This window comes from Periophthalmus magnuspinnatus, chromosome 11, assembly GCF_009829125.3.
Source record: "Periophthalmus magnuspinnatus isolate fPerMag1 chromosome 11, fPerMag1.2.pri, whole genome shotgun sequence".
NCBI lineage: Eukaryota > Metazoa > Chordata > Actinopteri > Gobiiformes > Gobiidae > Periophthalmus > Periophthalmus magnuspinnatus.
In genome coordinates, this window is record NC_047136.2 from 5,609,584 (window position 1) to 5,635,969 (window position 26,386).

Consider the following 26,386-nt stretch of genomic DNA (forward strand, 5'->3'; position numbering starts at 1 on the left):
GACGATATTAGACAGAGAGGAAACTGCAAATCCGCACCCAGCCTTGCGTCCTCTTCCATGCGCCCTTGAAAGAACACATAATACACATACAATACAGGCCAATCAAATGAATTTATAAATTTATTTTCATATAAAAAGACACTATGAAAACATTAGAGGACTACTTTGTACAATCGTATGTATAAAAAGAAAAAAACAAAAGAATAATGAGGAAACAGGAGGTACAAATCAACAGGAGTGTCAGTCAGTCGGTCGGTTAACATTTAAGCATCCAAGGCGGAGAAATGGACTTGAGTAGAGCGTAAAACTGGAGTCCGACGATATTTTTGGGAAACGGTCGAGAACAGAATAGCCCCCGTCAACAACAAGACAGAATTATAACGTTTTTTCATCAATTTCCATCCGTAGAGCAGCTCAAAATGTCGAATAATTAAAAAATGTACGAGAAAAGGGGTGGTGCTTATCAGTGATTGACAGCGAACGACTGCCAATCACCTTGAACTTGGACATTCTCTGTTGGTTCACGATACAGGACGACTCTGGACGACAACGAAAACATGTTTTTTTTAATTAAAATGACTGTTTGATTAGTGAAGGCGTTACAATCCACCAACTGTAGAACTGCAGATTTAATATATGGAATGATAATTAACCCAAAAAAAGAGCTAACGATTTACTTCTCCCCAGTGTTTGCAATTCATAATATTGTAAACGCTTGACAACCCTAAGCATGTGTGCGTTTTGGGAAGGCGTATTTATCATAGAGTATTAACAACGATCATTTGTTTTCCTATTTAGCTAATGTCTTTGTTAATTACGACGAGACGATTGTTTCAAACTGGCCTTGGGTTATATCTGGTTCATGGTTATTACGTGTTAAGAGTCTTTATTCACTTTAAGAGCAGCCTCGTACCCTCCGGTGAACAAGGTCAGGCTAAAGTGACCCCCGGCTATAGGCAACCCAAGCCCGACCTGGTCCGCGGAGAGGGCGGAGGGCGGAGCCTATCAGCTGATTAGCCAGAAAGGTTAGCAGGGGCTGAACTCTTCGCTCACCATCTGCGCTACGACCACATTAGGGATCTTTAAACAGATGGTTCGAGGGCTGCATCGGAAAATGTCAGGACAAATCACCATCCCCCGGTAATTACTGTTTTTAAAGCTCCCCCCTCTTCTTCGTAATCTTCATCATTTTGCTGCTTTTAATACACGGCTCAAGCAAACACTCTAATAGTTAATCTGTCTTAATTCCCTTTCCTAACTTTACAGGACTGCTGAAAAGTTTTAAAATGCGGATTTGTATTGAAATATTGTAAAAATTTTGGGTAAAAATATGAATTGTGTTGTATTTGTTTAATTTTGACATGGTTTTGTGAGAGACAAGGATGTTTTTCTGTTATCCCAGTATTTGTTTTGCATGATTACAGTTGATTTCAATGGTTTTGTGTACTTTTTTTTTTTCAAAATTTTGAGAAATCTATGTAATTTTGACAGATGTATTCCTGTTTCTCTGCTCAAACACTTATCTGCAGACTGTATTTGGCCTGGTCTACACATTGAACACAGATGATCCCCTTTCATTCTCTCAATAGTGTGGAGTCCTAAAAGCTGCCAAAGAGAGAGAAAAAGTCATCAAAGTTTGTATTGATTGGATCTTGTAGTACATCATATATGCTTTGTCACGCTGTGCAGACTTGAACGCTAATGTAATAATGTGGGGAAGTGCTCAGGCTCCAGGATGAACCTCGTACACGTCTGGAATGTCAAACAGGAAAGATACATCAGACTGTATCTGACTCGAGACGAGGCTTAAGACGGGCCAGGACTTTAAACAGAAGGGACAAGGACCACCAAAAACAAGCAAAATGTATTGCCATGTAATAGTAATGATATTCTAATTAAGCACCGAGATAAACACCAGAGAACACACATGTGCCCCTGCTGCTGATATTCAGAGTGTGCCAAAAGATGAGAAGAAGTGAGAAGTAAACAGGGAGAAAAACAGAATGTTTGGACATATTTTAGTTACAGACAAAGCTGAAATGTGCTTGGGGAGAAATTGGCTGAAAACTGTGCCCTGATTTGCAAAAAACCCTCAGGTAACCAAACAGTATCTAATTATATGAAGGGCCAGTCGCTGTAGTTTTTGAAGAACGCTTTTTAACAAATGCAAACATAGCTTGGGGAAAGTTATATTTGGGCTGCCTTGAATCTGGCATTTGTAGCTGATGATTGAAATCGACTTCGACGTTGCAGTTTAAAGGCTCCTAGCAAAAGAAAAAACGATCCCAATCCTTCATTCCCCAACCAGTATTTCACCAGAGTTACATGCAGCACACATTACCTCAAAGCAAGCTCATATTGATGTGCGGTAGGCATCCTACATCATCATTCAAGTTCCACAGGAACTTTGTCTCGCACATGAAAAAAAAAAAGTATCATAAAAATGAAAGGCAGCACAAGCACAACTGAAAATAACTCATCATTCTCCTTGAATAGTTCGACCAAACAGCACGATTCATTTGTATCAGTCATATGATTTTTTCATCAAAAGTTTCAAAGCATAGAGAGGGCATTTTAAATGAAATCGCAAAAGTACACAGAAGGGGAACACAGTGCTGACACAGAGATGACAGGGCTGGGTGGATGGATGGATGGGAGAGTGGAGCTGGAGCCTGTAAAGCACAGAGGATGGCACATATCACTGAGCAGCTTCCACACACTCCATCCCAATCCATTCAGATGGAACAGGAACAAAGGAGACAGAGAAAACGTAAGGTTGTGGTCATCCGTCTGAGGAATGAAAAACTAAAGCGGCCTATGAAGCTAAAGGAGTGAGAAATCTCCATGAGATCTTTCCCATTGATATAAAAAGAATGGTGCAGAAATATCATTCTTTTTTTCCAAATCATCAAACAATTGAAACATATTTTTCTTTTTTTTTTCTTCAGAATAAAATCAAGACATTTTTCTTCAGAAATAAAGTCTTTTTTATACCTTTAGTTCAATTAAAAATGTCACTCACAGACATACCAAGCCTCTGTTCTCTCTTTTCAATAGTCTTTGTGAAAAATATAGAAGAACAGTCTTGTGGCGTCTGTCCACTGCAGCAGTAAACCAACACAATATGGAATCCGACGACACGGGGCACTGTGGAGTGTGCGCACACACTCATGGGCTTATATATAGATCTGCTGGGCTCTGTGCGGCTGGGTTTGGGCGAGAGCGTGAGACGTGGGCAGAGACAGAGTCAAACTTCAGTCTGGAAGTCTCCCTCAGAGGAGTCCGGTGTGTTGGCGGAGGAGGAGTCCCAGTTCTTATTGTGCAGCTCCATGCGGTCCTTCTGCTCCCCAGGCACGATGGTCAACTCCGGGGTCATGGTCTTGAAACTGTCCCATGAGCCGTGTTCCTCTGGGGTCGACTTGTCCTGGAGCAGAGGGAACACAACATAAACACAATCAGAAGATGCCATTACGTGCTTATTAGAATAGTCAGCTCCATAAAAACACTGAAACCGTCTCAATGAAATAAAAGTTTGTAGTCAGACTGGAGTCCCTTGTTTAGACGTTTGTGCAGTAGTGTGTTGTAGTGATTAGATAATGCCGTAGTCTTATATTGTGAAGAAAACGACATCTTTGAAAACAGAAATCCTCTCAAGCCTTCTCCATCTGTCCCTTGTGGATACTTCGGCAGATGTAGGATATCCTGGTAATGATTGGACCTTTGCTCAGCTCATCTGCGCTCCTGCTATGACCCTTGACCTGCGACCTACGACCAGTGAACTCCACAATGGCCCTAGCTCCTCTCAGTCTGGGTGAAACTGCTCCACACCTGCTACTGAAACATTTTCTTCTACTCCTTATACAACTATTGCCTTGTGCATTTTTTTATATTTATGTAGAAGAAAAAGTCCCCTGTGCACACTTCAAATTATATATTTTCAAATTATACTCCCCAGATATTGAGAATTCAAACGGCATAATTATCTTGTATAAAACTGACAGTATATTTTCTCTTCACAAATGCATTTTAAATGTTTGATTTTGAGTTCCCCAGGCTCTGATCTCGGCATGGGGCCTGCAGATGGACCCACCAAGCATGTAAATACATGTGGGGAACTCACTAAAAATGCCATTATTCAAATCACTCCATTTTCTCAGAGATAATGATTGCACAAATACAGGGAGACCCCACAGGTGGACTCCATCACACCAACGATTCAAACTACACATTAAAACATGTTTGGAATGCAAAAAGCCACATTATTTCACCTGAGCGGGCCCATTTTCAGTACAATGCATAATGTATTCTTTAAACTCTTCTATCAAACCCAACAATAACCGAAAAAGAAAAGTGATCTGATCCAGCGTTCGTCCCGGGTCTCTCTGGTTTTCTGCAAAAGAGGAACACCGCTTAAAAGCAGAGACATCAGAGCCCGGCTTTATCAAAGTCACTCCCCAAAGTCCACATCCTCACACTTTCACATTCATATCTGTGCCGCTCAGCTTAAAACATCTAAACAAAGTGATGTGACAGACTGCCAGGAAAAGGTTCAAAGTTGTTGTTTTTTTCTTCATGTGTACTACTTTTTACTTTGTAGATACTGATGACATCAAAAATACAGGACAAGACAAAAGTTTGGACACACCCTCTTATTCAGTGTGTTTTTTTCTTCTTTATGTTTACTACTTTATACATTTTATACACGGAAGACATGAAATATATGAAGCAAGATATATGAATTATGTAGTAAAGGAAAAAAGAAAATACATAATTGTACTACTTTTTTTTTTCAATAAAGCAAAGGGTGGCTACTTTAAGGATCTGATAATCAAATATATATAAAACACAATATTTAGTAGAGTTATTTACCTCTCATTCAATTTTTTTTCTTCTTTAAGTTTACTATGTTCTACATTTTATACACATGGAAGACATGAAATATATGAAGACAGATTTATGGAATTATGTAGTAGAGGGACAAAAAAAAAACATAACTCAATAATTTTTTTTCAACAAAGCTGGCTACTTTAAGGATTTGAGAATAAAATATATAAAAACACAGTATTTATTAGAGTTATTTACCACATATTCAATGTTTTTTTCTTCTTTATGTTTACTATTTTCTACATTTAATACATATGGAAACAAATGTATGAAGCAAGATATATGGAATTATGTACTAGTGTAGTAAAGAGAAGAAAGTTAAATAACTAAATATTCGACAAATCAAAGCGTGACTACTTTGAGGATTTGAATATAAAATATATATGTGAAAAAAAATTGTGTAGCTATTTACTTTTTTTCTTTGCTATATAATTCTTTATATTTTACTTCATATATCAGATTGGTTCTGTATGTATATAAAACGTAAAAAGTAGAACAAATAAATACAAAAAAAAATTGAATGAGAGGGTGTGTCTAAACTTTGGACTGGTGTGTGTAGTAAAATGTATGTAATTATGTAGCAAAGAAAAAGCTAGTCATCTAAATATCTTTAATATTTTAGATTCACTCTTTCCTCTCTTGCCTCGTCTGAGTTCATTAGTGAAATACCGTGAGTGTACAAAATACAGGAGTGGCTAATTTGAAGAATCTAAAATATAAAACATTTCGTTATTTCACCCTTTTTTTGTTTACACATGTCCAGTCGAACTTTTGATGCCTTCAGTGAGAATCTACAACGTAAATAGAAACAGAAAAAAAACATTACATGAAAAAGTGTGTCTACATTTTGGTCTGGTAGAGTACACTTATACGTAGCATACTTTTAAAACATAATTTACTCTTGAATATCTGTAATTGTAGATATAAACCACAGAATTCAAATCCACATTCTTGTCACTACATAAATTCTAACATATTTTCTATTTCTCCTCTTAAAGGTCCAATACTTGTGAGTCTTTAGCCATATTTAAATGCTGTTTCCTCCTCAAAAACAGACAGACCTGGAGCTGCGTTTTGTTTCACTCACACGTGTTTGACTAATCCTTTGCCCACATCTCCAAAGCTCAAAACTCTGTTCCACCTCGTGATGTCATGAATCGCTAGTTTTCAAGTTGATCAGTTCCTTTTACGTTTAGTTCAGAAGAGATGGGCAATTCCAGGTCTTAAATCATCCAAATGATTCTAATGAAGGTGTGTGGAGTTTAAAAACACAGCGTCGCACTTCCTGTATTACCAAATGATGACATCACAAGGTGGAACAGAGTGTTTTCAGTTTGAGAGAAGAACTCATGAAACGAAACGCAACTCCAGATGTGTTTGTGACGAGGAAACGCTATAACACAGATCAGAAAATACTGTAATATGGCCCCTTTAAGTCCTTATATAATTCAGTCTGTATTCGCTCCCTTTGACACAGATATGATGCATTGATCAAAAGCTGCATTGAGTCCCTCTCCCCGTCGACACTTGGCTTTGTGTTGACTGTCTCCTGTGGGGCAATATCGTCTCCGATTATCATTCTGCCTGCGTCATCGTCTGACAGTTGGGCAAAATGAATACAAAAGGCATAATCTGGGAACCAATTTGCATGCTAAATGCTGGCAAAGGAACATTTTCGTGGAGCAGGAGTCGAGCGTAATGCTGCCGTAAAACCCCAACTTTAGCCCTGTGAGACTCGGGCTAACGCGATTGTGCTGCTACCATGTGCCGATCCGTTTGCTTTTCCTCCATCTCCAGACTAGACAACCATTCTGCCATGCCCCCGAGCCTAAGTCGCATCCCTCTCTCCTCCTCTCCTCCCTTCTTCTCCCTCTTCCTCTACTTACACTCAATGAGTTCTTTTCACCGCTGGCAGAAGAAATGCTCCATCGCTTTTTGCTCTGTGTGATGAAATGGGAGGGGAGAGGAGGACAAGAAGCAGCGGTGACGAGAGGGACAGACAGATAGAGAGAAAGGATGAGGGGAAGAAAAGAAACAAAAGGAGGGATCACAGTCACTGACAACTCTACCCCGAAAAACAATGTCGTTGCTTCCACACCTTCGGCACGTGAGCAGGCAGCTGTGGGCTTAAGTGTGCACTGTAAAACGCAACGGCTCAACCAGGAGAATCTCTTGTCATATTCGAAGTCTTATTGTAGAAATTATTACCGGTGATGAGGTTTATCATAATTTAACGGGGATATGGCTTCAGCTACACCTCAATTAGCTTTTTAAACTGTAGTTATCCATGAATGAAGGGGAACTACAGGTACGCTAATGTTTTATCTGAAGAAATCTTGCATGAATTTAAAGGAACTGCATGTGATCTGCACTTTTAGAGCTTTCTAAAAGGTTCTACAGTCACATATGAACCTGGGTTGCCATAGCCTAAACTAGAATACAGCGGATACTCACAAGTTTGTGTCATTCTCAGTAGATAAACAGCACAGAGCAGCAGCAGAGGCCCTGATTAATGATTGGCTGGGGTTTACGAAGTGAGGATTCAGATCAGAGAGAGTCTTTTTATGTTCAAACCAACTCCAGCGTTGGATCTGGCAACCCAAATAAGAGACTCATGTGAGGCTCATTTTGCTTTCTGATTGGATTCTATTGGATGTCTTAAGATGATTATGTTAAGAACCAAAACGCCAAATTATAACGTAAATAAATCATCATGTCCACAGTTCCTTTAAGATTAGCTAACGTGCCATTAGCATTTGATCGACATAACAGTCAAATTGGTTTGTTTTATAGAGCAAGGACTCGGTTTATTTTAGTTTAAACCTTACGATTCCACCATTGTTTATTCCTGATGTGGTGTCTGGTGTTACAGTGCACACTCTCCTCCGTCTCTCCTCGGTATTTATCTCTCCAGTTCGTACCGTAACAAACAGTCCGCATTCACACGCTAATCAATCCCACACACAAGACAACGATTGTACGCAGTGGATGAGTTTAGGACGGGAGCAACGCAAAGGAGGGAGATGGTAAAGAAACTGCACAAAAGGCATGAGAGGAGGAGGAGGAGTGAAGATGGAGGTGTAATCCCAAGCCATAATAACAATCACCCAAATGTGCAAGTTTTTCCTCCAAAAAAAAAAAATCACACAGAAATAGAACTAATCTGATTTGACAATTGTATACAAGCGCCTCTGCCTACATTGTTTCTGTTTTGGGATGCACGATGTTGGAGCGAACTCATAAACTGCTTCTGGCCATAGATGGAAATGAGTCATCTCTTATCAACTTTTCAAATTTGTGTTTATCTGCATTTAAACAGTACATTTTAACAAGTTCTAGCACGTAATTTCATTTCTTCCACCCTGATACAAAGACAAACGTAACAGTGGAACATCTTGTATTTGGTCGGATCATGTCTGTGAACAACCTCTTTTGTGTATAGACATTATACTTTTCTCATGTAAAGTCCATATATTATAGAAAAACATAAAAATTTCATCAGAGTTTCATCATTTTTATAAGCCCTGTTTCTTGTACGGTTGGTATAATTAGCGGCCTTAGCATGATAGCACTTAACGCCGGATGGATTTCAGTACGGACAAAGCTACTATCTCCAGCAGAAAGAACATTGTGTAAGAGCTGTATGTACTTTACTGGTAAAAGCTCTGTCTCCTCTTGTCTCCACTGAGGTGTTAATGCTTCGCCTGGAATGTTCTCCACAGAATGGCATTCAACTATTACAGGTGTTTTTTTTGTTTTTTTTTAATTGCTGTACATCATAAAACATGAGCTAGATTTGACCAACCTGACCTGCTTGTCTCCATGAGGATAGACAAGTTTACTGCTGTACTGTGGCAATAAACAAAATGAACATACTGTGATCTTGTTCTGTGGACCTGGATCCTTCCCGTCCCTCATCCTTCGTCCTGAATGAACCCCCCATGTGTCCCTTAGTCTTGAGTGAGTCTGGCCCTAAAGATTTGAACTTTATCTGCAAATGGGTGCGGGTTAGACCTGGACACAGCTGTAGCCTGTCTGTCCTGGTTTAGTCCTGGTTTAGTCCAGGTTTAGTTCAGGTTTAGTTCAGGTTTAGTTCAGGTTTAGTCTTGGTTTAATCCTGGTTTAGTCCTGGTTTAGTCCTGGTTTAGTTGTGATTCAGTCCTGGTTTTGTCCATGGAAGTGAATCTCTCTTTCCCTCCTTCACTGTGGTTCTCCTTGAGGTCTCTCTTTTTCCGACTGGGTTTTTTGTTTTTCCTTACTGAGGAGGTCAGTCTACAGACAGGGGGCGCTCTGGACCAGTTCTCCATTTGCTTGTTTCCTATGAATATTGGTTCTGTCTGCCTGTCATTGACCAATATCTGTTTGACCGTCAGATTTTCTAACTTTCTTAGGGCTTAAAAAGATCATTTAAGCTTTAAGCGGTGACTGCGGAACATTCCAGGTTAAGCAATAACATCTCCATAGAGACAACACGGTGGCTGAACCTTCACAAGAAACCTTCCATAAAGCGCATCTTTCACAGTAAAATCCTCAAATCTCTCCTCGTTTAAAACTCTACATCTCTCTCAGTAAACAACTCCCTTGGGTGCAGGTCTTTGCAAGACGTCCCTCTGTTTAATTCCCACAATTTTAAAAATAGTAAACAAAAAATACATCCTCCATAATCCCTGAATGGAGCCAAGCGGCAATAGAAATGTGTCACCCAATCCAAAAAGGGTAAGTGTCAGAAGCGCCACGGGGGAAGAATAGGGGAAGGGCTTGTAGGTTTCCAGTGTGAAGGAACACCAAGCAAACACAAACATCCCTGCCATGTTGAGCCTCCAAACCGTGTTCCGCGTGCCACTCACGGCTGCCGACATTTTGGAAAAGCAGGGCAAAAACCAAATTACGAGTGTGTGTGTGTACGCGTGTGGGCGAGCAGACGTGACAGGCTATCTTTGGGGAGATGATGGGGGAGGACAGGTGCATGCTGGGAAAGCGTGGTTCAGTTTACCTTCGTTGAAATGGACGCCCGGGGTTCTGCCGACTGTCTTGCTACTTTCAAACTGGGACATGACAAGGAGCATGCAACATGAGGCCCAGTCAGCCACGAAAAGGGAAAATAAAGAGAAAAACAAACCAAAAAAGTCAATGGATTAGAAGGTAAAATCATGACGTGAACTTAGAAAAGGGTCAACGGATAGAAGCATCAAACTATACAATGAGATGGAGGTACAGAGTGGATACCAGAAGTTCGCTCATAAGCTTTGCATCATTAAACTGGAATATTACATGTTTATTGCCTTTCCTTCTCTGCACAAATTTTGTTTTTAAGTGGATAAAACTCCGCTCATGCATCATTTATGAGGTGAAGAAATAGACGGCGTCGCTGTGTTTGGCCCAATCTAAAACGATTATGTGTCACCAGTCACTTCGTCATTGACTTTGTGCTAAGAAGTTGGGTCTGTTTAGCGATCAGGATACTATAGCGAGATAATGATGAAGATGTTAGCTATAGCATCGTGTTGGAAGATCTGTTAGCTGCTTCAACGAACAGAGCATTTACCTCAGACCTGCTACGCAAAATGGACTTTTCAGAACGTCTAACCATGTTATAGTTGATTTCAGGTTTCCATTTACTCGCGCAAAGTTGTTTTTGGAGCGATTCGTGCATGTTTGAGCAATGTTTAATCGATGTTTTTCAAGACGCGACGTTGCCGTTCAACCCTGTTTTCGCCAACAATTCCAGTTTAATTTCTTAATCGGTGATACGCGTAGGATTCGGTGGCGCTTCGTAGTCATTTTGGTGCAAATGAAAATGTGATCTGCAGCTTTCCATCGACGGGGACGGCTCTTTCTTGTGGTAACGTTTACGGCAATGTCAGGTCCCATCGCGCGCCAACGTTTTCTAACACGGACGTCAACGAATGAACTTACTTTTATTAAGCCTTTTTAGATGAATATTGCGATTTAAAACGTGCAAATTATAACATAACATGATCCACAGATGCCGAACACAACAGATAATCAATTTCCTTCTAGTTTAAGCGTTGTTTCCTCAACCTTTAGTGCCATTTAGTAAATCATTGTTTTTGGTAAATCTCAAAAACAGAAGTATATAGTCTCAGTGTCTCAGCAGAGAAACAAAGCCAATGTTTCTTCAGATTCCCATGACTAAGAAATGTTCTGTACAAACACGGGGGGATCACAGCTGACAGAAATGTGTCATCCAATCCGGGCGTTTGTGTCAGAAAGTGCGAGAGGCTTGCATCATTTATGTAGGAGATCAACAAACTGGATGGACTGGGCATGGTCTTCAGCCCCGTTTAGCCCTGAGCTCCCCCACAAATCAGTGTCACGAGTAATAAGGGCCCATCAAACAGACAGCTTGAGAGAATGTAGGCCAAATAAATTCCATTAGTGCAACACACAGCAAACAAAAGAGCAATCAGAGGAGTCGGCTTGTTGCACTGCTGTGTGGCCCCGTGCATTCTGAGGCCAGCGCTAACATAGTTCTAACCAGCCCTTTTCCCCTCACTTTAATTGGTCCAAGGGAGCTAAATGAGCTAAATGAGTATTGTAGCTTGTGCAGCACTACGCCAGAGCGGGGCTGGTGTTCCGCTTGTGTTCACCATCAGCTCATTAGAAGACCCAGACTGCCGGCGAAAGCTAAACGCAGTTAGCTTCACGGGCAATTTATGTAGAAGGGACAAAAATAACTCATGAGTTTGTCAAAAGACGGGGACTGGAAAATAATTAAAAATAAGCTAATGAGAGGAATTAATTATTCAATTAATGCCCTGAACGTGGCACTGTGGGCTCTGCAGTGAGTTTAGAAAATGGGAATATAAGTGAGACAGCGTGAGGGAAAATGTCAAGCCGCGAGGACAAATAGAGGGTGTGAATGAGATATGACGCGGAGAGAAGAGGCTAGAATTTGCATTATTGCTGGGATGTGAAATTGAAGCCCCTTAGCTTAATGCCAGCAAATTGACTATCAGGGCCTGAGGGGTTAGCGAGTGTTAAGGCAAATTGCCCGCACTGAATCAACAAAAAAGAGCTCTTTGTCATTTCAAATGATACAACTTCATTTTACACGACAGGCTCAAAGCAGACACATTACCTCGGCTAAATTTCTCTTAAGTGGGTGAAGTAGGTACAAGTATCATCCACTTATGGCATGTGAAATGATTCTGTTTTGAGGAGCGGCTGGTGGGAGCTTGACTTATGTTTCTATATTAACATTTACTCTATTGTGTTTTTAGGATCTCTGGACAGAAACAGTGTCTACTCAAGATTAATTATCAGTAATGCCTGGCAAGTTCAAAAGTAGAGTTAAATCTGACATATTCTGTAAAATCGACTGTTCAGAGCTTTTAACCATGTCACCATTTACTCACCCGAAGTTGTATTTTGAGTGATTCATGCACGTTTGAGCAATTTATAAACGCTTATTTTCATTGATTTTGCCGATACAACCCCAGTTTTCACCACCACCGGCAGCGCACTCCCACTGCTCTGTACTTACTTCGTTCTCCAATTTTATCTAATTTTCTTAATTGATGACACACGTATGATTCAGCAGGGTTGCGTAGTCATTTTGGTAAAAATTTTAAAATAAAATCTGTGACTCACTAGTGTGATCTGCGGCTGTCCATCAGACGGACCGACTCTTTGTTGAGTTGGCAGCTCCCATTGGGCACTGCAGTTTTCTAACGCGGAAGTCAGTGGACATGTTCCCTTAATTACGTTGTTTTAAATGAATATTACAATTTAAAATGTACAAATTATAACATAATAATCCACGCCATGTTGTAGATTATAAGTATAAAGCAGATACAAGCAAAATAGGCCTGATTTAAGTTTCCGCAAGCAAAAGTTGTGTGCAAAATTTAATCTCACAAATGTGGACCTGTATTATTATTATTATTTTTTATTTTTTTATTTTATTTATTTATTTTTTATTTATTTTAATATTATTATTTTATTTTATTTTTTTTCCATTTTTTAATTATTATTATTATTGCAATTTCTAGATTCATTGCCTATGATTAAGAATAGTCTCAATACTCAATATACTTAAATGCCATTAAAGACATCCCTGCTCTGTTCTCTCTTCTGTAGCTTGAATACTTAAGCTTGTACACGTTTATGTAGTTTCTCTTCTCTCTTGACCTATAAGATCCATCCCGCTCTTTTCCCATTGACACCCGTCTCTTTCTCTATAATCCATATGCAAACCAGTTACGCATTTGCTTCCAAACAACCTCAGGTGAGCCGTTCTCTGCTCCTCGCTGAAAACACTGCTTACCCAGTGCACATTACCATACGCCGCCCAACACAATTACACAACAGACGTATAGTTTAAATTGGAAATGCATTTTTTATGACGAGCTCACTGTTCTTGCACTGATTTAGCACGAGTCAAAGGACATAATTCCGGTATTTGTCTTCCCAACCGCAGTCTCCGTGTCTGCAGAGAGAGGCCGGGCACGCTTCATTTAACCACAACACCGCAGACTTTCTATGGAAAAAAATATATTTCACATTTGAGAGCTAAAAATGCATCAGGCAGACCATTATGCGCCCTCCCACAGTATATATTTACAATGTATGTATTCCACCAGCACGTGCCCGCCATCCACTCTGAGGAGGATAGCGTTGCATGGCTGGGCGCTGTAAGCTAATGCGTATGTACGGTTAACTCCCTGCGTTCTGTGGGGGGGCGATGGGCTAGACTGTGGTCCCTACATCTCAGCATTATAGAAATAGTTATTGCTAATACGTTATGATACAAGGAAGCAGTCACTTAGCAACCGCAGCGATGCAGACCAGAATGTCACCGCTGTCTGAGTTTGAAACGACGGCATCATTATTCAAAAATAAAACCTATTCTTATCGTAAATACTGCACTGTTAGCGGACGTAAAAGGGCTCTGCGTTATAACGTTTCCTCGTCACAAACGGAGCTGGAGTTGCGTTTTGTTTCATTCACGTACATTTAACGCGCAAACCCTGCAAATTGAGTTCTTCTCTCAAACTGAAAACACTCTGTTCCACCTTGTGATGTCATCATGTGGTCATACGGGAAGTGTTTTTAAAACTCCATACGCCTTCACTAGAATCATTCGGATAATTTCAGACCTGGAATTTCCAATCTCTACTGAGCGAACGGTAAAAGGTCGCTGTTAACTACCTTTTAACTACCACTTAATGACATCACAAGGTGGAACGGAGCGTTTTGAGGCTTGGCGATACAAACAGACATGTGTGAATGAAACAAAACAAAACTCAAGCTGTGTTTTCTGACGAGGTAACGGCATTATAACAGGGCTGTCAATTTAGCGTAATATTGGACCTTTAACTTTAAATAAACACAACTTATAAAGCAAAATTGACCTTTCTTATGCATGTAACTGACCTTTATGCGCGTTTACCTGTTATAGATTTGAAAGGTCATGCATATACTTTTACTGATGAATATGTATTTACACTCTGCCATACAATCCATAGTTTATAGCAGAGGATTTCATGCTTTCCTGGTACTGCTACATGTTTAACCAGTATTCTAAACAGCAAGTCTTATTAAACATGTTTCTAGCTGGTGCTGAGAGTCAGGACTAAACGTGGAGAATCAGCGTTTGAGTTTTGTGCAGCTAAAACATCGAACATTCTTCCTGAAGATGTGAGACGGGCCTCTACTTTGAGAATATTTAAATCCAGGTGCCAAACGGTTCTGTTTAGCTGCGCATATGACTCCATTCTCCCCTTTTAACGTTAAATTTACGATGATTATTTACATTTGGATCTGTTTATATTGTGATTTCAAATTACTTTGTGTACGAATTGCGCTATACAAATACATTTCCTTGCCTATTTGCGTTCATTTTGTTTGCTTCAGTACTAATCTTCCATATTTCAAAATGACACATAAATTCAGGATAACATTTACTTTTCTTGTCTCGCAAAAAACAAACACGCAATATGCAGAACAGAACTTCAGCTTATCTTTGTATATTTGCAACAGAAGGGACCAAACAACCAAAAAGTGAAGCCAGGCATTCTGTAATTAATTCTGTAAATCCACATTCCAGACCTTAATCACACTAATCTGTAGACACAATCAAGAAGCTATAGTTTGCGAGCAGAAAACGCTCTCTAATTGGACTAAGGTAAACACATTTTTCAACTCGGTGGTAAACACATTGACTTTGCTCCTCCTGTTTCTGTTGTTGTGCAAAACTGTGCAGCTTTTGAACGAACCGTGCGTTTTAAAGTGACGCAAAATTAGCAAAAATGTTCAAAATTTTCTACGATTAAGTCCCTCGAAGTCATGAGTTTCAGCTTCCTGTTATAAGCAACATTTTGAGACTGTTTTTTTTTTTTTTTTTTTTTTTTTCCCCGTGCAGAAGAAGTTAATAATAATAATAATACATTTTATTTGTTAGGCGCCTTTCAAGACTCTCAAGGTCGCCGTACATACAAATATAATACAATACAATACAAATTGAAACAATGTAAAATGATTAAAAATACATTTAAAAACCAATATAGATTAAAAGACAGAGATTAAACAAGATTAGAAGACAAGATTAAAAGTTGTTTAAATTGTTAATCGCTATGGTAACAGTCCTAATTTTTGATAATTCAGAAAGGAATATGTAACGCAAAATTAGCAAAAATGTTCAAAATTTTCTACGATTAAGTCCTTCGAAGTCATGAGTTTCAGCTTCCTGTTATAAGCAACATTTTGAGACTGTTTTTTTTGTTTTTTTTCCGTGCAAAAGAAGTTGTTTCAATTGTTAATCGCTAAGGTAACGGCCCTAATATTTGATAATTCAGAAAGGAATATGAAAGGCATGAATAACTGGTAAGTGGGTACGTTTTCAAGGCGCTTTTCCATCTTCAAGTCACTCAAAGCGGTTTAAATCAAGGAACCGCTCGCCCATTTACACACAGATTGTTCGCAGACATTGGGTGGGTTTAGCGTCTTGCCCAAGGACACGACGACCAACGACGTGTATGTCGAGAGCGGGATTTGAACCGCCAACTTTCGGATGTACGTGAGAGATGGAAAGGCAAATGAAACATACCTCCAAAACACTCAAATATTCCATAATAGTTCTGATATCCACTCTTTTTACACAACACAATGTAAAAATTCACTGTCCTTTTAGACCAGTGACAAAACTAGACCTAAAAAAAAACCCAAATTTGACCATGTTTGTCCTTTTTAGCGCCAGTACACATTTACAGTTTATGAAGCGTTTAGGGCATTGTTTTTATGAATTGTTTTAGTTCCAGTTGTGGCATTTAGGTCATAAGGTTTAATTCAGGCTCTAAAATGGACAGTGGTTTAGACAGTCACCTCACGCATGGTTGCTACTGTTGTAAAACACATCCCCCAAAAGTCAAATAAAGTTTAATTTTGTGCTTCTATAAAATAACCGCATTGCAGCGTTGAAACCTTATTATGGAGGTTCCAGTCACTAAAACCAGAATGTGGCTACTGTATAAACGCTGATGGATGGATGAGGAACTAGCTCAAGCACAATGAACATCTAAGCAGTACTCCACCACACCACTAGGGGGACTATTTCCACAGGTTTTGTTTGTCTTACGTTGACTCTCTTTGTAAACGAGAGATGTTCTGCGCACTAGTGACGGCTCGGGGTTGTGCCTCGGAGGAGGAGGAGGGGGAACCTGCAAGTTTAACTCTGGTTAGAAGGAGTTATGAGGGGGTTAAATGGAAGTTAGAACGTTTTCTGATATAAAAGTTATAAAACACGTTAGAAAAAATATGTTACAAGTTCCTAAGAATGCTTATGGATTGTATTTACTCCAGCCGGACAAACACTAGTATCGCACGGAGCCACTGTCAGGTCTCGTTTTCAGTTTTGAACTAGAACTAGCTCCTCACTTCGTACATAACCCGTTGTCGTTGCATGGATTAATTTGTTTTAGATACTGAAAAATGAATTACTGTTTTACCGACGCTCCGACCCTTTTGTCTAGCCACTTTTTCCCAAGTCAAACTGGCTAATCTTCTTTATTCTGTCACGCCAAGTTTGAAGCATAGACTGTATATATAAATGGACATAGCTAACCTGCTAGCCGCCGCATCCCGAATAGAAAATGAGCACGGGCGCGCGTCCAGCTCCATCGACTCTGGCTCCACTTTGTATTGAGAAACTGTGGCTCCCTGTCTCCGTAACTGCTGCTGTCAGGCTTCTCATTTTGATATTAAAATGTTTTTATTAACCCGCTCCACATGATCCTGGGGTCTTAACTTTTGGTGTTGTGTCCGTAAATCAAGATATGAACATTAATAACAGACAAAGCAGGTGTCTTCTTGTCCCTGAGGTTGCTCCCGCTGGCGTTAGCAACAGGTTTGATTGACAGCGTTGCTAAGCTCGCTCCGGATTGGCTCTTTGGTTGCTATGATACTCACAGACAGAATTCCAAATATGGAAATCGGCTCCAAATTGGCCGCTATAACTGCTCTAGCCTCGACGAGCTTCATTTGACTGGATCTAAACGCTATGGGGGTTACGTCACACTCAGTCGACTTCTTTATACAGTCTACGGTTTGAAGACAGTTTGCTGCATAAATCCATCTTACGATCACATGAATCCATAATGAGGGACGATGGCGGGATGAGGGGTTATTTAAGTCACCAGTAAATGTTCATAAAGTGAATAAATTGTACTTATAATGAGTTTAAAATATATAATTTATAATCAGTTTAAATATCATTGTTTCAGTATAATTGAGAGCGATCGCCTATTTAGCTGATTTTCCCTATTGAAATAAACTCCCGGGGTTGAAGATATAAAGTGTGTGTTCCCTTCATTGTTAACTCTCCATTAAACGTCATTCACTCCTGAAATTAAGTTCTATTATAAATCAAAGCCGGTGTTGAACTCCCTGTCAATGTCTGTCATAAGGCAAAGAACACATTAATTGAGTAATTATGAAACAATTATGCCATTACTGATGCAGTTCTGGTCCCCTGCACACATTGTGGACTTAAAGGCGTGATGTAGTGTGTGACATTCAAACATAACCTGCACAAGCGCTCTCCGAGGAACAGGCAGACAAACACATTTGGGCTGTGATGGCTGGCAGTGCAGAGCAAATATAGCCGTCTCATCTCCATAATGAGTGTAGAGTCAGCAGCAGCAGCAGCTCGTCTGTGAGGGTGACTCCAGACATGTTGACAAGAACCGACTTGAACTTCAACCGGTTTCTGTCAAAGGCCTGACACTGAGAGCATTATCCCCGCCATTATTCACAGCTAAGTGAGCCGCCTACTCACATCCAACACAATGACTTTGGATGTGCTCTGTGAAGCTTCGGGAAATACGACTTATGTAATGATTTGTTTTAATTCGTTTAAATGTGTGATTTTCAGGATGGCAAGAATCGAAATTTACAAAAGTGGAAGATTACAATTTCAGATTTGGTATAGTGTAACCGAGATGAATCCGCAGTGTTGTGGTGTGTGGGAGGAGCAAGAGGTTTACTGTGATTTGTGATTTTGTAATTGCATTGTAAATTTAAGGCTAATTACAATCACAATATGTTGAACGGGTGGTTGCAACTATAGACTGTATAAAAAAGCGGATTAAGTGAGTGTGACGTCACCCACAGCATAAATGAAGCTCATCGAGGCTAGCAGTTATAGCGGCTAATTTGGAGTTGATTTCCATCTTTGGAATTCTGACCGCGACTATCATAGCAACCAAAGAGCCAATCCAGAGCGAGGCTGATGGAGGTGACGCCCCTTCCTGCTTAGCAACGCTGTCAATCAAACCTGTTGCTAACGCTAGCGGGGGAAAGAAGGCGCCTGATTCATCTGTTGTTAATGTTCATATCTTGATTCACGGACGCAGTAGCGAAAATAAAAAACACCAGGATCATGTAGAGCGGGTTAGTACGAACATTTTAAAACCAAAATGATAAGTCTGACAGCAGCAGTTCTAGAGAAAGGCGTACAGTTTTTCAATGTAAAGTGAATTGGAGCCAGAGTCGATGGAGCTGGAAGCGTGCCTATTGTTACGACTCTAGACCTTAAGTTCCTTCTGTTGTTTGTATTTGACTGTTATGTTTTGTCTGTGTGTTCCCAAGTCTTCTTTTTTTTTTTTGGAGGACAGTCTTCCAGCCAGACCCTCCTTCAGCCGCCTCCCACCCTATTTAAGAAGACTGGATTGTTTGTTTTGTAGTTAACGTTACCTTTTTTTTGTTTTCGCGTAAACCCTTGCAAGGAACCCTTTGTTTATATGTTTAGTCCCTTTTTGTTTAGTTTACCCTTACATCCCTGTTAATTAAATTACTTCTTATTTTAACGTTTTTCCATTTTGGTTTTCTTTTTGCTACTTCCCTTTCCCTAACTGAGCTGGGTTGTTGGCTCACTTCCTATTTGGAACGCGGCGGCTAGCAGTTTAGCCATGCCCATTTATAGACAGTCTACGGTTGCAATAGTACAAGTATCTGACCAAACATTCCAAATCCGTGTCATAGACTTCCTGTATTTTCTCAATCTAAGCCAGTTTATCTTGATATTAAAAGTCTGGAATAGCTTACGGCAGGACATCTGACACAAAACTTGACAATTAAAAATACTGCTTGGTGGTATAATTTGCAGTGGTGGAGTCTAAAATGCTAATAAAAAAATTAAAAATCAATACATCATGTCAAATATAAATAAATGTCCACTTTCTCTCGGAATTTTTGTAATGCAAATGGATCACGCCGATCGACTCATGAGAACACAAAATACATCAGTGCTTTTTTAAGTATATGCTCTCATTAAACTAAAATAATATTGCTGCTCATTCCCCGTGTAATATTTTCTTGTTTAATTAAAATCTTTTGGAAAATAAAAATAAATTAGGCTCAGGCTTGGGCGATGGCGGCGTATTGGCGAGTGAATGGAATGGGGGAACATGAGAGATTCAGTCCGCCTCTCAGTCTGCCTCTCCACCGCGATCAAAATTACATGTGAAACTGCACGCCGCCGATGCCACGGAAAGAAACGCTATCAAGGCCGCGCAAACCATCACGGCCGCCGCGCTCGCTAAGCTCCGCAGATGAAGAGAAAAGTAAATGTGAGTTTTTCCATGTGGCTGAAGGTCAAAGAGCCTGTTCTGTCTGCGGATGATGGATTATTAATAAAAAGAAAAGTCCTCAGTCGCACATACAAATACATACAAGCTTTGAACATCTGAAATCAGACATTTAGAGACAAGACAAATGTGCAGGAGGTGAACAGTTTTCCATGATTTTGGTGTCTCATTGCGGTTCACAATTTGCTCGGTAACTGGTAAGTAGCTATTGTATTTTCAATCTTTTTTTTTCTGCAGATTTGCAACTATTAGGGACAAGAGATTTAAGTATTTACATATGCAAGTCTATGGATGACTGGTTTTTAATAGTTTCGTTAGTAATAGTTTAATAGATATGATCCATAGTAAAAAGAAAAATACAATTGTGTCAGCTGGACAAACATTATAGTTATTTCAGCAAAGACATGTCACATCTGGTGTCTTCTTCAGTTCTGGTCAGATTCCTTGAAGGGAGGAGCCAACTACACTGAAACTAACCCACCTATTATTTACATTTTGTTTGTTTGTTGGCTCGGTCTGTTGAGCTAAGTGTGAACTGCGCCTGAGTCATATTTTTGCATAATCGTTCAGGTCCCTAATGGCTGCTCTCACACCTATTAGCATACTGGATAGCCCTATTGTTTTCCTTGTTTTGATTTAGGTCTGAGGATGGAGTTGTAAATAGGAGGTATATTGTGTTCCGGTTTCTAACAAAAATAGCCTCTTTAACTCGCTTCTCAAATGATTTCTTTTCTTTGGCTAAGATCTGTATCTCACTCTGTTCAAAGGAGGTTAGTGGTTAGTGGCTTTGAGATGGAGATGCACAGCAGACTGGGGTCCTGAGCTGCTCTTGCGATGGTGTTGGTACATTCTCTTATATAGTGGCTGTTTTGTCTCACTGCAGTTTTCACTACACTGAATGGAGTAGACCACATTACATATAAGGCAGTGTCCACCAGCGATCTGACCAGAACTGAAGAAGCAGTTTGGATGAGCAACAAAACGTCTTCACTCAATTTCACTAACTTTTTGTCCACTTGACACAATTAAATTTTGATTTTACTATGCGATATACTATTGTTCCTTTGGGATTACAGTTGCTTGGGCCAAATTTGATGTAATTTGAACTAAATCTTATGCTCACATCCAGTATCCCTGAAGTTTTAATAAGAAATTATGTTTAGAATGAAGAAAAAATATTGATTTCTGATATATACATCTCAAAGTCTATTACTTTTTTTGTTTTGTTTTCATGCTTTTACTTCAAATCCCACTCCCTTGTGTTAAAACTTCTCATAAAATCTTAGAAGAACCATTAAGACACAAACATTATGGGCACACATTTAAGTATGATATACATAAAGCAATAATGTTTGAATGGCTTAAACATATGACGTTTATAGAAATGAACAGTGCAACAAAAACACACATGAGCAAGTGCTAGCTACAGATTATTAGTTATGTAACCTACTGCAAGCTTTGTGCTAACTTTAGAGGGAAACTTAAGTAGGTGCAGTAATGGTTAAGTGCTTCTTCTCCTCACTTTAGTCATTTATTCTTACCTTAAAAGTGGACATGGCTGGGTCCCTGCTATACCTGTCTATGGTGTGGAACTTGGACGAGTGGTTGAGCTCATGGTACAGCTCAGAATGTCTTTTGCGAGTGTGCATCACTTTCTGAAAGGGAAAGAAAGCAAGGGATAGCAAAAAATAAACCAAAGATAAACCAAAATAAAAATCTAAAGAGGTAGTTTTGTTCTAACTACAGGGGCAAGGCATGGGGGAAGGGGAAGGTTGAGGTATTGCGGTGAGGCCAGCCATGAAAAGAGGGTTAGAGGGAGGGGCGTACATGGATTGATTTGCTGGCTCATGCTCGTACATCATGTTGCTTCCTTGGTCTTTGAGAATTTGGCAACCCTGAGTGCTGCAGCGGAGTCGACTAAGCGGGAATGATTGACAGACATGGCATTGTTACAGACTCGTCTCGGCTCTGCGCTGGTTTTGTTAAGTCAGGATTCTGTCTCATCTGTTCCGTGTCTAAAAGATGGACAGGGTTTAGCTCTGGTCTGGGCCTGAAGTTTGTACAAAAATGTCTCTTCTGGAGTCTCAACGTGTACTGAGAAAGATGGCAATATATATATTTTTTATTCAGTCACTCACTACGTTTACGTGCACAGAAAACTTGGAATGCAGACTGCGGGTTAAGAGGCGTTCCAGGGAGTCTAGTAATTTAGCATGTTAATAAAAACGGCTACTTAGATAAGGAACATCTCGTTTATGTTGAGCGTTTGATTTTCTGACATATATGAACTGCTCAATAGCTCAAAATGTGTTTAAACTCTGCCGTACAAATAAACGGATTGGAGCTGCTGTAGTTTTTTAGTTTCGCTTTAACGTGGCATGGACGAAAACAGCCAAACAACACAAGCTAATGCAAAATGGGGCTGTTGTTTGTCATCGCTGCTGAGTAAAAAGCGAGTACATATCCAAACACAAACTCCAAACTTTAATATTTCCCTGGGCTATTTCTTACCACGTGCAGTTGAATGCCTCTCCTAGCGTACTTTAAGTGTAATTGGGCGGCGCCGTTACATGCAATAAGATACGAAAGTTCTCCGGATTCCTTTATGCAGTCGGCGAATTTAGATCTAAACACCTCAATTGTACTTCTTTCGTTTCTGAAAATCCCATTAGTAGCTCAGTCACCTTTTCCTTTCCTGGTAAGCAAGTAAACATAGTGAGTGCGCCATTTTGGGACCTATAGTAAGATTTAGATCTGTTCTTCATTGGATAATTGGTAAAGAGGCTTGTATATGTGATAGCGGCAGCGGGAATGATGCCAGCACTCAAACCTACACCTGCAGAGGCCTGGGTTCAGCTGACCTGGACTAGAAACTTTGAGATTACTCAGAATAAACTAGCTTTGCGTAGGCACGTGTTGTGTTGTAAGATGAGCGTCTGAGCGTTGAGATTCCCACATAATGGCGATATAGACAGTGGATTTGAAATTATAGGGTCTGTACGAGATTTTTTCATGTTATAAAGTAAAATTTGTGTTGCGCCAGTTATCGTTTATTGTAAAAGCAACTCTTTAAGTCAAAATGAGACCTCTCTCTACTGACTGCATTTAATTATAATGTGTTTTTTTAAATCTGTGGCAAACCAGTAAGTAATTCTGGTGCGCTGTTAGCATGCTAGTAGCTGTTAGCAGAGCAAATTCAAGTCTGAAATCTATTAAAACATGAAGAATATGCTTGGACAACAGCTGCACACTGTTTAAAATGATCCAGTTTTAACTTAATAGATTTAAAACTGATTATTGTGCATTTTCCCCAAAGAGTATAAACGGAGCAGTGTTAAAATACTCAACTATACTAAAAGGAGGCCTCACACACTTGTTACTTCGAAGTCATCGTCTTGGCTAACAGATATATTGGTGTAGTATTTGGTGGTAGTTTCATGCAAAAGCCATCACAGTACATTTGTGAATATTACTGTATTAAGAGAGTGAGATCAGTGACAGGGACATCAATAAAAGTGGACATTAACAGACTGTATACGCCCATAGCAAAACCACACAGGGCCATTCCACACCATTTAAACAGATAAAAGTGAAGCTAAACAACTAAACTAGACAACTACTGCCACATAGAAAATATTACAAAGTTACACATCAACCCAGAACAGATTCTAGTGACACAAGAAGCACTCTACTTTGCTGTTTCCTCAACGTTTCTATAGTTCATCATAGCATATATATATAATGTGTTTTGCTGTAGAAAGAGATAACAAATGCTTAGTTGAAAAAACAGCAAACTTTGTGAATATAAATCGTTTAAATGCAGAGCAGGTGGGGTGGGGGAGGGTTTAGCAATGCTTTTTTGCTCCACTATGTGTTATTGAAGTCCTGGCAGAAGCACATGAAAGCAGAGACAGGCTGATGGAGGGGGAATGTCCGACATCTTACCTCAAAATCCAGCTCGGAATACCGTACTCTTTTCCTCTGGAAGAGGAGGGGCAGGAGGAGAGAAGACAGCATCAATGACCAGCCCTCAGCCACTACTGCACTGTGTAAACCCACACACCCTCCAGCCAAAACCAAGGAGAGCTGAACTAGACTGGCTGCTCCCTGTGATAAAGATATTATTCCTACAAATGTCAAAACCAAAATGCAAATTATTCACTCTATTTCCGCGTAATGAGATTAGTCAAGTGGAATAACCCAGAATTAAAATGAAATCATAATTTCTCGCTCCGGATACTTCCAAATACAATCATTAAAACACCAGCATGAATCATCTCCTTTGCTATTTTAAGTCTTCAGTTGGAACATTGTGATTAGCAGTACAACAAACTGTCTCCAGTGTCTTTCCTGTAATGCGCTTTGGACTCTCGCTCTCTGCTCTTAAGTGCGTCTGCAGCATTCACCCCTAAACCACACAAGCTGCCAGTTTAGCTGCTGTCGACGTTAGTGGCTCATCTGTCCCTGACGCTGCATTGTGTTGTATTGTGTCTGACTTCCTGTCACGCCGCTGCTGCTCTCGGCCAAATGCAAATCTGGCACGCGGCGCCGTGACTCTCCACAGTTAGTTAAAAGCTGCATTTATTCGGCGAGAGGCCGGGGCTGCTGCTCTTTGCCGATGGCGGCCAAGGTTTCACCACGATAAAGTGAGTCTGTGTCTCCACTTCCTGCTCTTTCAATTGGCAACTGTTTTTATGGAGGCAACACCAGTATCTCCACTTGTACAACCTGTGGAATGTTTGATCAGCCAAACGGAGCACATGATAAGACAAAATAAATGTGGAATATGTATACGAGACAACAACCAGGCGTCAAGCTACTCCAGAATGTACTGACTCAATCAACTCACTAAAGTACACATGAGGATTATGTACTTTTGAGCAGTGGTGGAAGAAGTACTCGATTTTGTAAGTAAAAGTACAGATACCAGGGCAAAGAAATACTCAGGTAAAAGTAAAAGCATCACATGAAAAAATCTACTTAAGTACCTGTTTAAAAATGTACTTAGAGTAAAAAGTAAAAGTATTTCATGCCGATTTTGCGATTTAATAAAACTTCAAATACAGTGATTTTGATACAAATTTGTGCTGAATTTTGTTCAACAGAAACAACTGAATCGATCATTTTTTCTAGCCGTTGTTATTTTTATATATTTTTGTTTGCTCAAATTATGAACGGGTTAAAAATAAACCTCTCACCCTTTCAGGAGGTCTCAAACAATAAAAACGTAAAGTACAGATACTCAAAATGTGTACAGTACTTTCCTACTTACTTCATTACATTCCACCACTGCTTCTGAGGTACATTTTGTGATATACTTCAAAATACTTTAATATTTAGGGCAGCGAGTTTGTTCCATAGGCATAACTTTGAGCAATAATGGTAGTATCACAACCACAACTAATAAAAATGATAGTAACATTAACATTTATATTATAACTGACTTAATATTAGCACTACGAGTCACCAGGCTCCATTTGAAACGATATTAGATTTGATATGAAAACAGCCTTATCTTATGAAACCATGGAACGTCACTGGATGGCTAGATTCGTATTATTACTTGTACTTTGTAGTATATTTTGTGGTCCGTAGTTCACAATAATCACCACGAGCAAAAGGCTACATCTGCATGAGTCTACATTATGAGTTGCCGTGCGTTCGACTTGGGGAGAGTGATGAAATCTTGGGAGTGATGATATCTATTTCCAGATCAAGAATGTTCAAACAGTGTAAGTGATAGTGACAAATTAGATGGTGCCAGTCCCTCTGCAGATTTCTGTATTCATGAGTACACTCCAGGCTTATCTGAAGACGCTTTTAATGCTATTTATTCAATCAGCCGGCATCTTCTGAAATCAATTTGGAGAAAGTTGTTACTACCACTTTAATCAAACATCTGACACAGCTAGAACTGGAAAACAGGTCTGAATATGTACGTTTTAGTCCAGTGGTATAGTTAAAAATATATCTCTATGTATATTTTTTGCCGTGTTATTAAGAAACGGTGCAGTTTATTTAGTTGTTTTAGCAGAGACGGTGTAATCCCTCATTCGTCCAGGCGATAGAAACGGATTCAACGTTGCTCATTTTGCAATAAAACGTTTCAGCTTCCATCCATCCTACTTAAAAATGACTTCTGGATGAGCGCTGGAACGTCTTGCTCACAAACAATGTCCAGATGAGTTTTCGTTTTGTTTTTCCTTACCACGAACGAAGGTTTAAGGACAGGAGGCGCTCTGGGACAGTTCTCCACTTGCTCGTTTTTGACTTATGTTTGTTTCGCTGTTGGTTTTTCTAACTTTCTGTTGGTTAAATCGATGATCTTATTAAGCCCTAAGACGTGACTGCAAAAATAAATTGAATTGAACTGAAGATGATCAGCGTTGAAACTG

At 39.7% G+C, this 26,386-nt stretch overlaps 1 protein-coding gene across 1 annotated transcript in view; it reads right to left on the bottom strand.

Annotated features, from left to right (window-relative positions):
- Positions 1 to 227: 227 nt before the first annotated feature.
- The window catches only part of adgrb2 (adhesion G protein-coupled receptor B2), a 248,109-nt gene continuing 221,950 nt past the window's right edge, over positions 228 to 26,386 (bottom strand). Inside the window, exons 31-34 of the mRNA XM_055225206.1 lie at positions 23,937 to 23,972; positions 21,533 to 21,646; positions 6,771 to 6,824; positions 228 to 3,424 (exon numbers count right to left, since the gene is read on the bottom strand). Coding sequence (XP_055081181.1) covers positions 3,248 to 3,424; positions 6,771 to 6,824; positions 21,533 to 21,646; positions 23,937 to 23,972 — 381 coding nt within the window. The 3' untranslated portion in view covers positions 228 to 3,247. The remainder of the gene's footprint in view (positions 3,425 to 6,770; positions 6,825 to 21,532; positions 21,647 to 23,936; positions 23,973 to 26,386) is intronic.